The 14348-nt window shown below is 48.5% G+C and overlaps 1 protein-coding gene across 1 annotated transcript in view; it reads left to right on the top strand.

Annotated features, from left to right (window-relative positions):
- The window catches only part of cracr2b (calcium release activated channel regulator 2B), a 327922-nt gene that overhangs the window by 198123 nt on the left and 115451 nt on the right, over positions 1 to 14348 (top strand). Inside the window, exons 3-4 of the mRNA XM_072518906.1 lie at positions 2482 to 2593; positions 10912 to 11083. Coding sequence (XP_072375007.1) covers positions 2482 to 2593; positions 10912 to 11083 — 284 coding nt within the window. The remainder of the gene's footprint in view (positions 1 to 2481; positions 2594 to 10911; positions 11084 to 14348) is intronic.

Below are 14348 nucleotides of genomic sequence, written 5' to 3'. Positions count from 1 at the left end.
GCCACCTGAAAAAACCAAAGCCCCCACCAAAGACCAGTCCCTGAACTCTTACCCCTTCCCCAGCTATCCACCAAGAAACTAAGGGCATTGGAACAGCGAGGCAAACAAAACATACTAATTTATCAAAACATTAGTCCCCAACCCACCACCTACACCAATGTCTCCTGTCCACCATGGTCAGTCAAATGCCAGTCCTTCTGCCTGAACAAACGCCTCTGCCTCCTCCGCCGTCTTGAAATAATGGCCTCTCCCATTGCGTGTGATCCTCAACTTCGACGGGTAGACCACCCCGAAGCATACTTCTCTTATACAGTGCCACGTTTGCTTTATTGAAGGCAGCTCTCCTTTTTGCCCGATCCACCGTGAGGTCCTGGTAAATTTGAATCACAGTGCCTTCCCATTTAGTCTCATGTGTCTCTTTGGCCAACCTCAGCATCTTCTGCTTCACCTGGTAACTATGAAAGTGCATGATCACCGCCCTCGGGGGCTCATTCAATCGCAGCTTCGGCCGGAGCGATCGGTGGGCCCTATCCAACTTTATAGTGGGGCATTCTCCTCCTCCCCTAACAGCCGCCTCAGCATCTCCGCTATTAACCCTGTTGGCCTCGGACCCTCCACACCCACCGGCAGCCCCTACAATCCGCAAGTTCTGCCTCTGAGACCAGTTCTCAACGTCCTCCACCTTTGCTCAATTCTGATCTTCCATCTTGGCCATTTCAGTTTCAAGCGAGGTGAGCTAGTCACTGTGTCTTGACAGTGCCTCCTCCACCCCTTTCATTGCCTCACACGGTTCCCGCACTGTCTCTGACGTTCTTCCAAGCGTCTCCCTTATCGGGGCCAGCAGGTCCTCCACCGAATGCTTGAGGGGCTCCAGCATCTCCATTCCTTGCCTCTCAAAGTGTTCATTGAACTGCTGTTTGAACTCCACCACCATCACCTCAGCCAGTGTATCCACCGTTATATAGGCAGCCCCTCGCGGCCTACTCACGTTTGCTATCTTCCCTGCCCACGCAACCTTCATTGTGCTTGAATCCTTTCTCCCCTGATCTTTGGCAGGCCTTTGGCCATCCTCCACCAACTATTCTCAACAGGGACAACTTTTCATGCAACTTTCCCCACAAAAAACAGGTGAAAGGGGCCTAAAACTCAGGATTCTATTGGGAGTAACCCAACGTGCAATCTTCTCCTTCATGATGCCACCAGAAGTCCTCGGTTGGTGACGAAAATAAGTGGTCGTTGTGATGGATAGGTTATTGTGTCAGAAGCTCAGTTTGATGGTGAATTATCAAGCTGAGGTGACAGAAACAGTCAGATTTGGTTCCAGAATGCTTCCCGGAAGGAGATAGTGTCACTGCCAAAGATGTAAAGTTTTGCGGGATATGGTGGTGCTGAAGACAATAGTTTTGTTCTTCAAATGTTTAGCTGGCAGAAGTTGTGGCTCAACCAGGAATAAATTTCAGGTGAGCACAGAAACAGCAAAATAGTTGAAAGAAATAATGGAGAGGTACAGCTGGCTATCTACAGTGTACAGGTGGAAGCTCTCCTTATATTGGCAGCTCCTGCCAATGATAATTATGTAGATGAGGAAGCGGAGGGTAGATCCTGGGACCTGACTGGTGACAATGTGGGAGTGGAGGAGGGCAAGAAGATTGGTAGAGGTGCTCTAGCTATATTTGGATGGATGAGTAAAACCAAGTGAGGACCATTCCACTGAACTGGACAATAGAGAAGTGTTCAAGGGGGAAAATATGCTTGCCCATGTCAAGGGCTGTTTAGGTGTTGCGGAGGGTAACTAGGGGGATAATGCACCACTGTTACTGTCACAGACATTGGTTAAATCTGACTCAGTGCTGATCATGGAAGCAGAGAAGCTTCACGAATTTCCAATGCAGGAGCAAATTGAGAAAAAGAGATGGTTAGCCAAAGCAATACTTTATTTTTCAGAAATCCATTATACAGCACATGATTTGGATGGAAAGTATTAATTCCTTTCAGGATACATTTTGAACAAAAGTCAACGTCTGGTTCTATTAACAGCCTCCCCGAACAGGCGCCGGAATGTGGCGACTAGGGGCTTTTCACAGTAACTTCATTTGAAGCCTACTTGTGACAATAAGCAATTTTCATTTCATTTTCATTTTCATTTCATTCCTAAATTATAATAATAATAATCGCTTATTGTCACAAGTAGGCTTCAATGAAGTTACTGTGAAAAGCCCCTAGTCGCCACATTCCGGCGCCTGTTCGGGAAGGCTGGGACGGGAATTGAACCTGCGCTGCTGGACTTGTTCTGCATTAGAAGCCAGCTGTTTACAAAGCCATTAAAGTGCGTATACTTCTTCCCTATTTGAAGTATACACTTACTGAACACTTAATTATGAGGAATGGTTTGAAGCGCCCTTGCACTATGTTATAATTTATTTCAATGCGGTTGATTATTTTGGTGTTGATTTTGTGGAACTGTGCTTTGTAATGTTACAGAGATTACAGAATGAACTGCCTCTGACCCCAGAGCAATTGGAAGCTGTCTTCGACAGTCTGGATCAGCATAACAATGGCTACTTAACACCAGCAGAGTTCAGCATGGGATTTGGTATGTAACACAAACCCTCTTGTAAATTGAGACAATGGTATTATGAGTGAAATAAGCCACGACTCTTTATCTTCAATGCACTCAAGAATGGGAAGACTGGATTCTAATGGTGGAACTTATACAGGTGGCTGGGGACCTGAGCACTGGAATGGAGACCTGTACCAACCCCACTGACCCAATTTCCTGGAGCTCTGACAAGATCAAGTCTCTAATTTGCAGTGAGAACCATGCCACTGGGGCTGCCGGATACACGGGGGGGGGGGGGCATTTAATTGCTGCACTGCGGTGTCTCGGGTGGATATCCTTCCCCTGAGAGGCTGGAGGATTTCCATCATCAGTAATGCCACCAGGAGAGATGACCACTGCTGGAACATTTGGGAAGATCCTGACGATCGGTGCAGGGTCCTCGTAAGCGATTGTGGGCAGGGTGGGAGTCACAGGGATGGGGTTTCTGGGAAGGGGAGACTGGTTGGAAATAAGGGCAGGGGGAAGTTTTCAGTGGACCCTCCTTTTATGATGCTGGGTCTCTCAATTGAGAACTGAGTGCCTGAGAACCCCCCCTACTACTAGGCCACAGGCAAAGCTGCTGGGGTTTGCTGGGTGGTCTCCCTGCTTGCTGAGTCCCCTGCTTGCTGTTGCTAGAATACCATGTTAAGTGGCTATTTAAGAGTCTCAATTGGCTTCCGAGTGGGCAGACTGCCCTCCATCCTTCCCACCCTAAGTTTGATCGGGGGGGGGGGGGATGGGGGGAGATGGTGATGTGGTGAGGTCCTCACCCTGCACCCTCCTGCCTCCAGAATAGCATTAAATTCCAATCTAGGTCTCTGGATAAAAAGGGTTGGAATGGGTTTTAATAAATCCAGTTGCTGTAATACACAACGCTGGCTCATGGTCACACTTTCAATGTCAAAGGCCATCAGCCATTGGGATTAAGAGAAATCTCTTTAGATGGAATTCTTTGCAACAAAGTGTTGTTGAGATCGACAACATGTTTCATCTGAGGGAAAAGCTGGGTAAATATTTGAAGCTGAGAAATGTACAAGGCTATGGTAATGGTCAGGGAAATTAGGTTAGTTTTAGGTTTCTTTAGCAAAGAGCCAATGTAGTCACAATGGGCTCCTTCTATGCAGAAAGTACTTTGTGGCTTTTCACCCTAAATTGTTGAAAGTGCTCCTCCAGAGAGCTGATGAGTTCAACATTTTCTTAGTAATTGAAATGAAGACAAACTGAAAATAGAGGATGGGTGGACTCTTTTTAAAATAAAGTCAAAATAATATTGGGACAGATACAGAAATAGTTATATCCACCAAGCCTTATAGTTCCATAATAAATTATTGTAAGAGGTTTATTGAATTTAAAAGGATAGAATGAGAGGAATAGACCAGCAGCCACTGTACCTTTTGTCTCTTCTATATAAAAAGCAGACGCATTCACCCTCTAAGTGAAAACAAAGATGATATGGATAGAACTGCTTAGCTACAAATCAATTCTTCTTATAATTGGAACAATCCTTTCAACTCCCACACAGGTTATAATTAAAGGTTCTGCGTGGATATAGCAGACATATTTTGAATAGGAAATGTTACATAAGGATAGCTGGAAACCATTGGCAACACTGGCAGCTCTGAATTCATCCTAATTTTCCTTTTATGTCCCTGATGTCACTCAGAGTGGATTCAAAACTAATTAATTGTGATCTTAAGGTGCGTGTTTAACTTTCATTAGCACGCTGCTGAAGTTGGTTGGTTGTTGACGACTGTAACCCTTTCATCTCTTGTTATGGGGAAGATTAAGCAAGTTATTACGATCCCCATAGAGATCAATAATTTTTTAACAGGGGAATTTCCCAACGACCGATGGTAATAACAAAAGGACACAATTTCATTTTTTGAGATTATAATGAACAAACTAAACTCAACATTATTTAACAGGCATCCAATAAACTCAACAAAGGAAAGGAACTTTTGCATTAACTAATTCATGCAATTAGCATTTTTCTTACAAATAGTTTCTATGCCCAGTACCTTGGCAGATGTGTAGCATTACAAGAACAAGTCTAGACTTATCCCCAGCTTTCCAACAGATTCCAAAGCTTTTGAAAATTGTTCCACTTAGCCCAAGTTTTCCAGAACTGACTTTCACCAGCAAGACCACCTCGGTATCTCCTTGTTCCTTAAATCACCAAAAGTCCTACCTGTTCTGTCCCATTCTTTTTTAACAGAAAACCAGCTCTCACAAGCATCCTGCTTGGTTGCTAACACAAAAACAGCCTTTGCTCTTCACAGCAGTAGCTGTTTTGTTCCTCCACACCAAAGTATTTCCTTTTCTGTCTCTCTCTACACAAAGCTGCTGTCCTCTTTGTGTGAGGTACTCTAGATGTAAAAACTTGTCCTTTGATTTCAAAAGGTTTCTGTTGTGGTTTCTTCTCCAAGGTAAGCAGACCACATATGCCTGTTTCCATGCAAATGTGTTTAGAATGACCCACCATCCCGCTCATCCAGAATATTCGGTTTCATGTTGAGTTAAAGGAGACATTCTAAAACATAACTGTCTTGTAAAGCCCAGCATTTGTAACAAAGTGAAAAGGTCTATAATGTATTCCGACCTTTAGGGAAAATTTTCTTCAAGTTTATCTCTCTGCAATACGAAATAACTGACCTCCAAAGAAGGTTGCCATAGTCCTCAAGGACCATAGGCTGTTCTCCCCCTTCTCCAGTGGCAGAGGTGGCTTGCCATTGGTCGGCGGCGGGATTTTCCAGTTCTGCTAATGTTGATGCCATTTTGCTCGGCTTCTCCGTCCCATTCCCAGGGAATCTGCCATGGGGCGGGGGAAGGGGGTGTCATAATATACACCAATATATCATGGTGCAGACACACACACTGATGGACACACAGCAAGACCAATCAACACATACAACACAGCAGCCAATCACCAGTTAGAGCACACTCACTATACAGATAGAGGGCATCAGAGTTCCCGCTCATTCAGGATGCAGCCTCTCAGAAGGACAGAGCTTACAGCTTACAGCACAGATCTTCACCATGTGCTGAGTGCATGGTTAGGACAGGCATAGGTCTTTAGTTTAATCTAACATCGTGTTAACCCACAGTGAAAGTATGGTCAACAGTTTCTAACTTAATAAAATAGTGTTGTACTATTTTAAGTGTTGGTGGTTTGTATGTTTTCCACGGATCCAGAGCACCCAACACATCATGGTACCAGTAGTTGAGGGATGTTAGAACTTCTTAGACCTACCTGCAAGTGATCTGCCTTCCACCAGCATACAGCCATCCTGCAAAATGGACAGCGTCCGCCCGCCGCCGCCGCTCCACATCACCGGTAATCTAGGGGCTAACTGGAAGATATTCAAACAATGCTTCCAGCTCTACCTTGAAGCCACAGACCGGGAAGCTGCCTCAGACACCAGGAAGATCGCTCTCTTCCTATCCACATCCGGGGAACATGCCATCCACATTTTCAATTCTCTCACCTTTGCTGATGGTGAAGATAAATCAAAAGTTTCGAGCGTTATGTATTCCAACAGCATTTTCAGGGTAAGGATGAACCTTTCCAGTCCTTTCCCACCCACCTCCGCATTCTTGCACAGTCCTGTAATTATGGGCCCACCTCCGACTCCATGATACGTGACCAGATCATTTTCGGTGTTTAGTCGGACCCCCTACGCCAGCAGCTCCTCGGAGTAAAGCAGCTCACCCTAGCGATTGGCATCGAGACCTGCGTGCTACATGAAAACGCCACTAGTCGGTATTCCCACATCCAAGCGGCTGAAACGGCGCGGCAAGGTCCCCACGAGGCAGAACGGGTCCAAGCAATCGAGAAACTCCAGAGCCTCAGCCTGGATGAGGGCAGCCATTTCGCGTGATTTTTGCGGAATGAGGGGACGGCGACGTCGACGAACATACTGCGCAGTGGCGCAGCGAACGTACTGACGTTACAACGTGGGGCAACTGTGGCACCGCCCACTTAAAGCGGCAATGTCCTGCCAAATCCCGACGATGCCTGCGATGTGGCAAACTTGGCCATTATGCTGCTTTATGCAGATCAGCTCAGCCTGCCAACTCTCGTCGCTCCAGCCAGCCTCGCAGGAATGTCCGGGCCATTCAACCCACGGTCACCAAGCCCGATTCAGACCTGCTACCCGATATTGACACCGGGGACCCGAAGGCGCCTTTTCCAGTCGGTATCATTCCAAAAAACAGGGTGTCCCCAAAGCAAAGAATCCAGCCTCTATCGGTATACAGCATCGATCCGGACGATGAATGGTGTGCCACCCTAATGGTCAACCGGTCCCAAATACGATTCCGCCTGGACACTGGTGCCTCCGCCAATCTCATTGCGCGGTCTGACCTCCAAAGCCTTTGTGTCAAACCAGCCATCCTCCCATCAGCCTGCCAGTGATTAGATTATAATGGCAATGCCATTGCTGCCAGCGGCTCATGCCAACTTGAAGTGATGCACAGGTCACGCAAAACCATCCTTCCCTTTGAAATCTCAGGCTCCTCGAAAGCAGCCCTGTTTGGCGCGCAGTCACGCAAGCTGTTGAACCTAGTTCAGAGAGTTCACTCTCTCTCTCCTGCGGACGCGTCTGTCTTTCAGGACACCGACTTCAGGGCGCAGCTCGACGCCATTATCAACCAGTACCATGACGTCTTCGAGGGCATGGGCATGCTCCCGTGTACCGACAAGATTTTATAAAACCGAATGCCACGCCTGTGGTGCACGCACCTCGCAGGGTCCCAGCACCCCTTAAGGACCGCCTCAAGCAGCAGCTGCACGACCTTCAGAACCAAGGAGTGATTTCCAAAGTCAGGGAACCGACCGACTGGGTCAGTTCCATGGTATGTGTAAAAAAGCCTTCCGGCGAATTGAGAATTTGCATTGATCCCAAGGATCTAAATCGCAATATCATGAGAGAGCACTATCCAATTCCCAAGCGCGAAGAGATCACATGCGAGATGGCTCACGCCAAGCTCTTTACCAAACTCAATGCCTCAAAAGGATTCTGGCAAATCCAGCTCGATAAATCCAGCAGGAAACTCTACACATTTAACACCCCCTTTGGAAGATATTGTTACAACTGGATGCCGTTTGGGATCATCTCTGCATCAGAGGTGTTCCATAGGATTCTGGAACAAATGATGGACGGTATTGAAGGTGTTTGCGTCTATGTCGAAGACATAATCATTTGGTCCACCACCCCGCAGGAGCATGTTAGTCGCCTCCAGCGCGTATTCAGATGTATACAGGAGCATGGCCTCCGCCTCAACAGGGCCGAATGCTCTTTTGGTCAGACGGAACTCAAGTTCCTCGGGGACCACATCTCCCATTTGGGTGTGCAGCCGGATGCGGACAAGGTAGCTGCCATCACAGCTATAAAAACACCAGAGGACAAGAAGGTGGTTCTCCGATTTCTGGGCATGGTCATTTTTTTAGGGAAATTCATCCCTAACCTCGCCTCTCATACCACGGCTCTCAGGAACCTGGTCAGGAAGACAACAGACTTCCAATGGCTCCCTGCCCACGAGCGTGAATGGAGAGAACTCGAGGCAAAACTGACCATGGCCCCGGTCTTAGCTTTCTTTGATCCAGCAAAGGAGACCAAAATTTCGACCGATGCCAGTTAATCCGGCATTGGGGCAGTGCCAGTCAATCCGGCATTGAGGCAGTGCTCCTTCAACGTGGTGAGGCCTCATCATGGGCCCCCGTTGCATATGTGTCATGTGCGATGACCCCCACGGAGCAGCGCTACGGGCAGATAGAAAAGGAGTGCTTGGGCCTTCTGACCGGTGTGGTTAAGTTTCACGATTATGTCTACGGACTTCCTCAATTCACCGTTGAGACTGACCATCACCCGCTGGTCAATATGATACAGAAAGACTTGAACGATAGGACGCCTCGCCTCCAACGTATTCTTCTCAAGCTCCGGCGATACGACTTCCAGCTGGTATACACCCCAGGTAAGGACCTCATCATTGCTGACGCTCTCTCCAGGGTAGTCAACACTCCATGTGACCCAGCGGGATTTGTCTGCCAGGTTGACGCCCATGTGGCATTCGCGGCCTCCAATTTACCTGCCTCGGATGAACGCCTCGTCCAAATTCGCCGCGAGACAGCGGCTGACCCCTTGCTACAGCGTGTCATGCGCCACCTAACGGACGGGTGGCTCAAGAGCCAATGCCCTCAATTCTATAATGTTAGAGATAATCTGGCGGAAGTAGACAGGGTTCTTCTAAAACTGGACCGCATTGTCATTCCGCATAGCATGCGCCAGCTTGTCCTGGAACAACTACACGAGGGCCACCTTGGCGTGGAAAAGTGCCGCCGAAGGGCCCGAGAGGCAGTGTACTGGCCCGGCATTAATGAGGACATAGCCAACTCAGTGGTCAACTGCCCCACTTGTCAGCGCTTCCAGCCAGCCCAACCACGTGAGACCCTGCAGCCCCATGAGTTGGTCACGTCACCATGGACCAAGGTGGGCATCGACCTGTTCCACGCGCTGGATAGAGACTATGTCCTGATCGTGGACTACTTTTCGAATTACCCGGAGGTGATACGGTTGCACGACCTCACCTCGTCTGCAGTCATTCGTGCATGTAAAGAAACCTTTGCGCGACACGGCATCCCGCTCACGGTTATGTCGGACAATGGCCCCTGCTTCGCCAGCCAGGAATGGTCCAACTTTGCCAGGCGGTACAATTTTGCCCATGTGACGTCCAGTCCCCTGTACCCCCAATCCAACGCAAAGCAGAGAAGGGAGTACATATCGTCAAATGGCTCCTATGCAAGGCTGCCGATGCTGGGTCCGATTTCTACCTTGCCTTGCTGGCCTATCGCTCCGCCCCACTGTCCACTGGCCTGTCGCCAACCCAGTTACTCATGAGTTGCACCCTGAGGACGACGGTGCCATCCATCCATGTCCCAGACCTCGACCACGTTCCGGTCCTTCGCCGGATGCAGCTGTCTCGTGCACAGCACAAGGCGGCTCATGACTCCCGTGCAGCTGATCTCCCTGCTCTGGCTCCAGATGACAACGTCCGCGTCCATCTACCGGATCGTGGCTGGTCTGCATCCGCTGTTGTCCTTCGGCAGGTGGCCCCCCGCTCGTTCCTGGTCCGTCTACCGATGGCTCTATTCTGCGCCGCAATCGACGCACCCTTTGTCTCGTTCCACGCTCGCCACGTGACCCTCCAGTGTCGCCTCGCCCTCCTGCTGACCCTGCCACGGACTATGCAGAGCTCCCTGTCACTCTGCCTCCCCCTGACTTTGACGCAGTCCAGCCCGCTCCTGAACCGGCGGCTCTCGACCCACCCTTGAGGCGGTCAGCCAGAATTCGTCGTCCACCTCGGAGACTACATTTATGAACTTTTCGAATTTATGGACTCTCTGAATTGTTTTCTTGCTTTGTTTGGTCGTTTCCCTGGTTTGTATATAGTGTTGATCATCTCGTTACTCTTGTTGCATACTGCTTCTCTGCACCAGGCACCTTCCCATGTAAATAGCTTAGTTTTCATGTACGTTGTCCTGTAAATATGTCTTTGCACCCCACACTTAGTTAGGAACATTCTCACCACACATTATTTATTGTCACACACATACATTTTTTTATAAAAGGGGGGATGTCATAATATACACCAGTATATCATGGCGCAGACACAAACATGATGGACACACAGCAAGACCAATCAACACACACAACACCGCAGCCAATCACCAGTTAGAGCACACACACTATATAGACAGAGGGCATCAGAGTTCCCGCTCATTCGGGATGCAGCCTCTCAGAAGGACAGAGTTTACAGCTTACAGCACAGATCTTCACTATGAGCTGAGTGCATAGACTGGTTATGACAGGCATAGGTCTTTAGTTTAATCTAACATCGTGTTAACCCACAGTGAAAGTATGGTCAACAGTTTCTAACTTATAAAATAGTGTTGTACTATTTTAAGTGTTGGTGGCCTGTATGTGTTCCACGGATCCAAAGCGCCCAACACATCAGGGGCGGGGGGGCCTTTGGCGGGACCACAAGATCCCACTGGTGGGAATGACCAGAAAATCCTGCCCTATGGTCTTAATCTGCACTCTACCATTTTAGTTCAAGATCTTGGAGCTGTGCCAGTCTGCCCTCTACCTCTGTCCTCTTAAATTTGTTCTTGCTTTCTCTTTAGTACACCAGTTCCAATATGTTCAATTCAACCATTGTCTGACCAGTAGGGGCCCAAGGTGCTTCGCTTGTCCAAGTTTGAGTTTTTTGATCCATTGGTGAGTAGCTTGTAAGATTGTTTCTTGAAAATACAGGACAATTCCTCGGCATCGAGGTATCACCAGCAACGGAAAGGCTAGAAAGCTCCAAGCTTGAGGAAACGTTTGAGTCTGGCTGGTCTGATGATCTGGACATCGTAGATGATGAGGAAGAGAAGCGATTTTGTGTCATGATGCAGCACCTCGGCGCTTCGCAGATCTTCGAGGAGTAAGTGCTATGTAATTCTGGTTCGACTGTTTGTTTTGTATCTTGCATTCAATGGTGTTCAGAGTCAAACTCTTAATGAGATGAGCACGATTTGTAAGTTAGAGAGGAAAGAAAGTTATTGGAAACTTTCAAAGTGGATTAGTATGTAGTCCGTAGAACATAATTGGTGCAGACTTTCAAACAAAATGGAATCTTGCGTCAAGCACAAGTCAGTGAATTGAAGCCCCATAATTTCTCAATTGGACAAGGAATGGACCTTTTTGACCTTTCACGGTGTTCATGACGAATGATGGGAATTTTACCTTTATATTAAAATAAAACAGTAGTTAGCGTATTGTTTGGATTTATAGTTCTACAGAAATGTTGACCCAAAGAGGAACAAAAATGTTTACAAAATAAAAGCAGGTTGTCGAGCAAATATTCATGAAAGCATTTTTATGTTCACTCCTCTGCAGCAATGTCTGTTCTCTGAGTATGCTTGACACAACTTGACCCAACCCCTCAACCAGGCACAATACAGAGTGAGCTCAGAGGACCTGTATTTTAGAAGCAGGGAGTAGAATAGCCTTCCTCTGGCCTTCCGCTGGCACGCAGGCACCATTGCACTGCCAAGGGTCAGGGGCTGAGGGGGGCCATGCCCATGATAGAAGGGTGGAACGAGGTTTGAAGCGTGAGGGGGGGGGATGCGGGGCAGTTACATAGAGACCTCTGGGAGGTTGTGTGGGTGACAGATGGGGGTCCTGGAAGGGAGGGGATGCTGTAAGGGAGCTTGGGGGGCCTGAAGAGTGGGGGCCCCCAGAGACCCCATAGCGGGAGTGTCCTCACTTGGGGGTGTGGGTTGCAGGTGACATTGCCAATGGGTGAGGGTGGACCCACAAGCTCACGTAGAGTTCGGGAGACCCTTTGAAAATGGCGGCCCAATCTCTTGAGTTCAGCTCCCAGTGTGGGCTGAACCAATGAGAAACTCCCCAGGGCCCAAAAAAATGACTAAGTGTCATTGAGTAGCAATGGGAAACTCACCGGCAGTGCTGGCGGGAAACTCCCTGAAAAACAAATGAACTTCGAAATTTTTTCCTGAGAATCGTGCCCCCGGTTTTACAACAATCAATGATCAGTTCATGATCACCACTGTTTTTTTAAAAAATATATATTTTATTCAAGTTTTTTGGCCAAACATAACAATACGTAGTGTTTCTTTTACACAACAATAAAGCAATATAAATAACCGTGGCCAGTTTTAAACAAATGAATAAGTAATATATAAACAAAAACAAAAAACAAAACTAAATGGCAACTGCCTTGTCCAAAATAAATACTCTCCAAAAATACAATCCAACAATCCAATATACAATTACATATACCAAATACCTATACATATACAATAACATCCCTGAGAGTCGGTCCGATTCCTCCCCCCCCCCCTCCCCCCTCCCCCCCCCCCTCCCCCCTGGGTTGCTGCTGTTATCTACTTCTTTTCCATTCCCTCTATCTTTCTGTGAGGTAGTCGACGAACGGTTGCCACCGCCTGGTGAACCCCTGAGCCGATCCCCTTAACACAAACTTAATCCGTTCTAACTTTATGAACCCTGCCATATCGTTCATCCAGGTCTCCACCCCCGGGGGTTTGGCTTCCTTCCACATTAACAATATCCTGCGCCGGGCTACAAGGGACGCAAAGGCCAAAACGTCAGCCTCTCTCGCCTCCTGCACTCCCGGCTCTTCTGCAACCCCAAATATAGCCAACCCCCAGCTTGGTTCGACCCGGACCCCCACAACTTTCGAAAGCACCTTTGCCACCCCCACCCAGAACCCCTGTAGTGCCGGGCATGACCAGAACATGTGGGTGTGATTCGCTGGGCCTCTCGAGCATCTTGCACACCTAACCTCTACCCCCAAAAATTTACTAAGCCGTGCTCCAGTCATATGCGCCCTGTGTAGCACCTTAAATTGTATCAGGCTTAGCCTGGCACACGAGGACGATGAGTTTACCCTACGTAGGGCATCAGCCCACAGCCCCTCCTCAATCTCCTCCCCCAGTTCTTCTTCCCATTTCCCTTTCAGCTCATCTACCATGATCTCCCCCTCGTCCCTCATCTCCCTGTATATGTCCGCCACCTTACCGTCCCCCACCCATGTCTCTGAGATCACTCTATCCTGCACTTCCTGCGTCGGGAGCTGCGGGAATTCCCTCACCTGTTGCCTCACAAAAGCCCTCAATTGCATATACCGAAATGCATTCCCTTGGGGCAACCCATATTTCTCCGTCAGCGCTCCCAGACTCGCAAACGTCCCATCTACAAATAGATCTCTTAATTGTACTACCCCAGCTCTTTGCCATGCTCCAAATCCCCCATCCGTTCTCCCCGGAACGAAGCTATGATTGTTTCTTATCGGGGACCGCACCGAAGCTCCCGTCCCTCCCCCATGCCGTCTCCACTGCCCCCAAATTTTCAATGTAGCCACCACCACCGGGCTTGTGGTGCATTTCTTTGGTGAGAACGGCAGCGGCGCCGTCACCATTGCTTGCAGGCTAGTCCCCCTGCAGGACGCCCTCTCCAATCTCTTCCACGCCGCTCCCTCCCCTTCTCCCATCCACTTACACACCATTGAAACATTGGCGGCCCAGTAGTACTCACTTAGGCTCGGTAGTGCCAGCCCCCCCTGTCCCTACTACGCTGCAAGAATCCCCGCCTCACTCTCGGGGTCTTCCCAGCTCACACAAAACTCATAATGCTCTTCTCAATTCTTTTGAAAAAAGCCTTCGTGATCACCACCGGGAGGCACTGGAACACAAAAAGGAATCTCGGGAGGACCACCATTTTAACCGCCTGCACCCTACCTGCCAATGACAGGGACGCCATGTCCCATCTCTTGAAATCCTCCTCCATCTGTTCCACCAACCGTGTTAAATTAAGCCTATGTAATGTACCCCAATTCTTGGCTATCTGGATCCCCAGGTACCGGAAGTCCCTTGTTACCTTCCTCAACGGTAAATCCTCTATCTCTCTGCACTGTTCCCCCGGATGCACCACAAGTAGCTCACTTTTCCCCATGTTCAGTTTATACCCTGAAAAATCCCCAAACTCCCCAAGTATCCGCATTATCTCTGGCATCCCCTCCGCTGGGTCCGCCACATATAGCAACAAATCATCCGCATACAGAGATACCCGGTGTTCTTCTTGTCATGATATTCAAACACACACATCATGATAGACACACCAACAGACAAATCAGAACACACACCACCACAACCAATCACAGAAAG

This window comes from Scyliorhinus torazame, chromosome 10 (genome assembly GCF_047496885.1).
Source record: "Scyliorhinus torazame isolate Kashiwa2021f chromosome 10, sScyTor2.1, whole genome shotgun sequence".
NCBI classification, from domain to species: Eukaryota; Metazoa; Chordata; class Chondrichthyes; order Carcharhiniformes; family Scyliorhinidae; genus Scyliorhinus; species Scyliorhinus torazame.
Note: the sequence above shows the minus strand (reverse complement) of the source record. Positions and strands in the feature narration are given on the sequence as shown.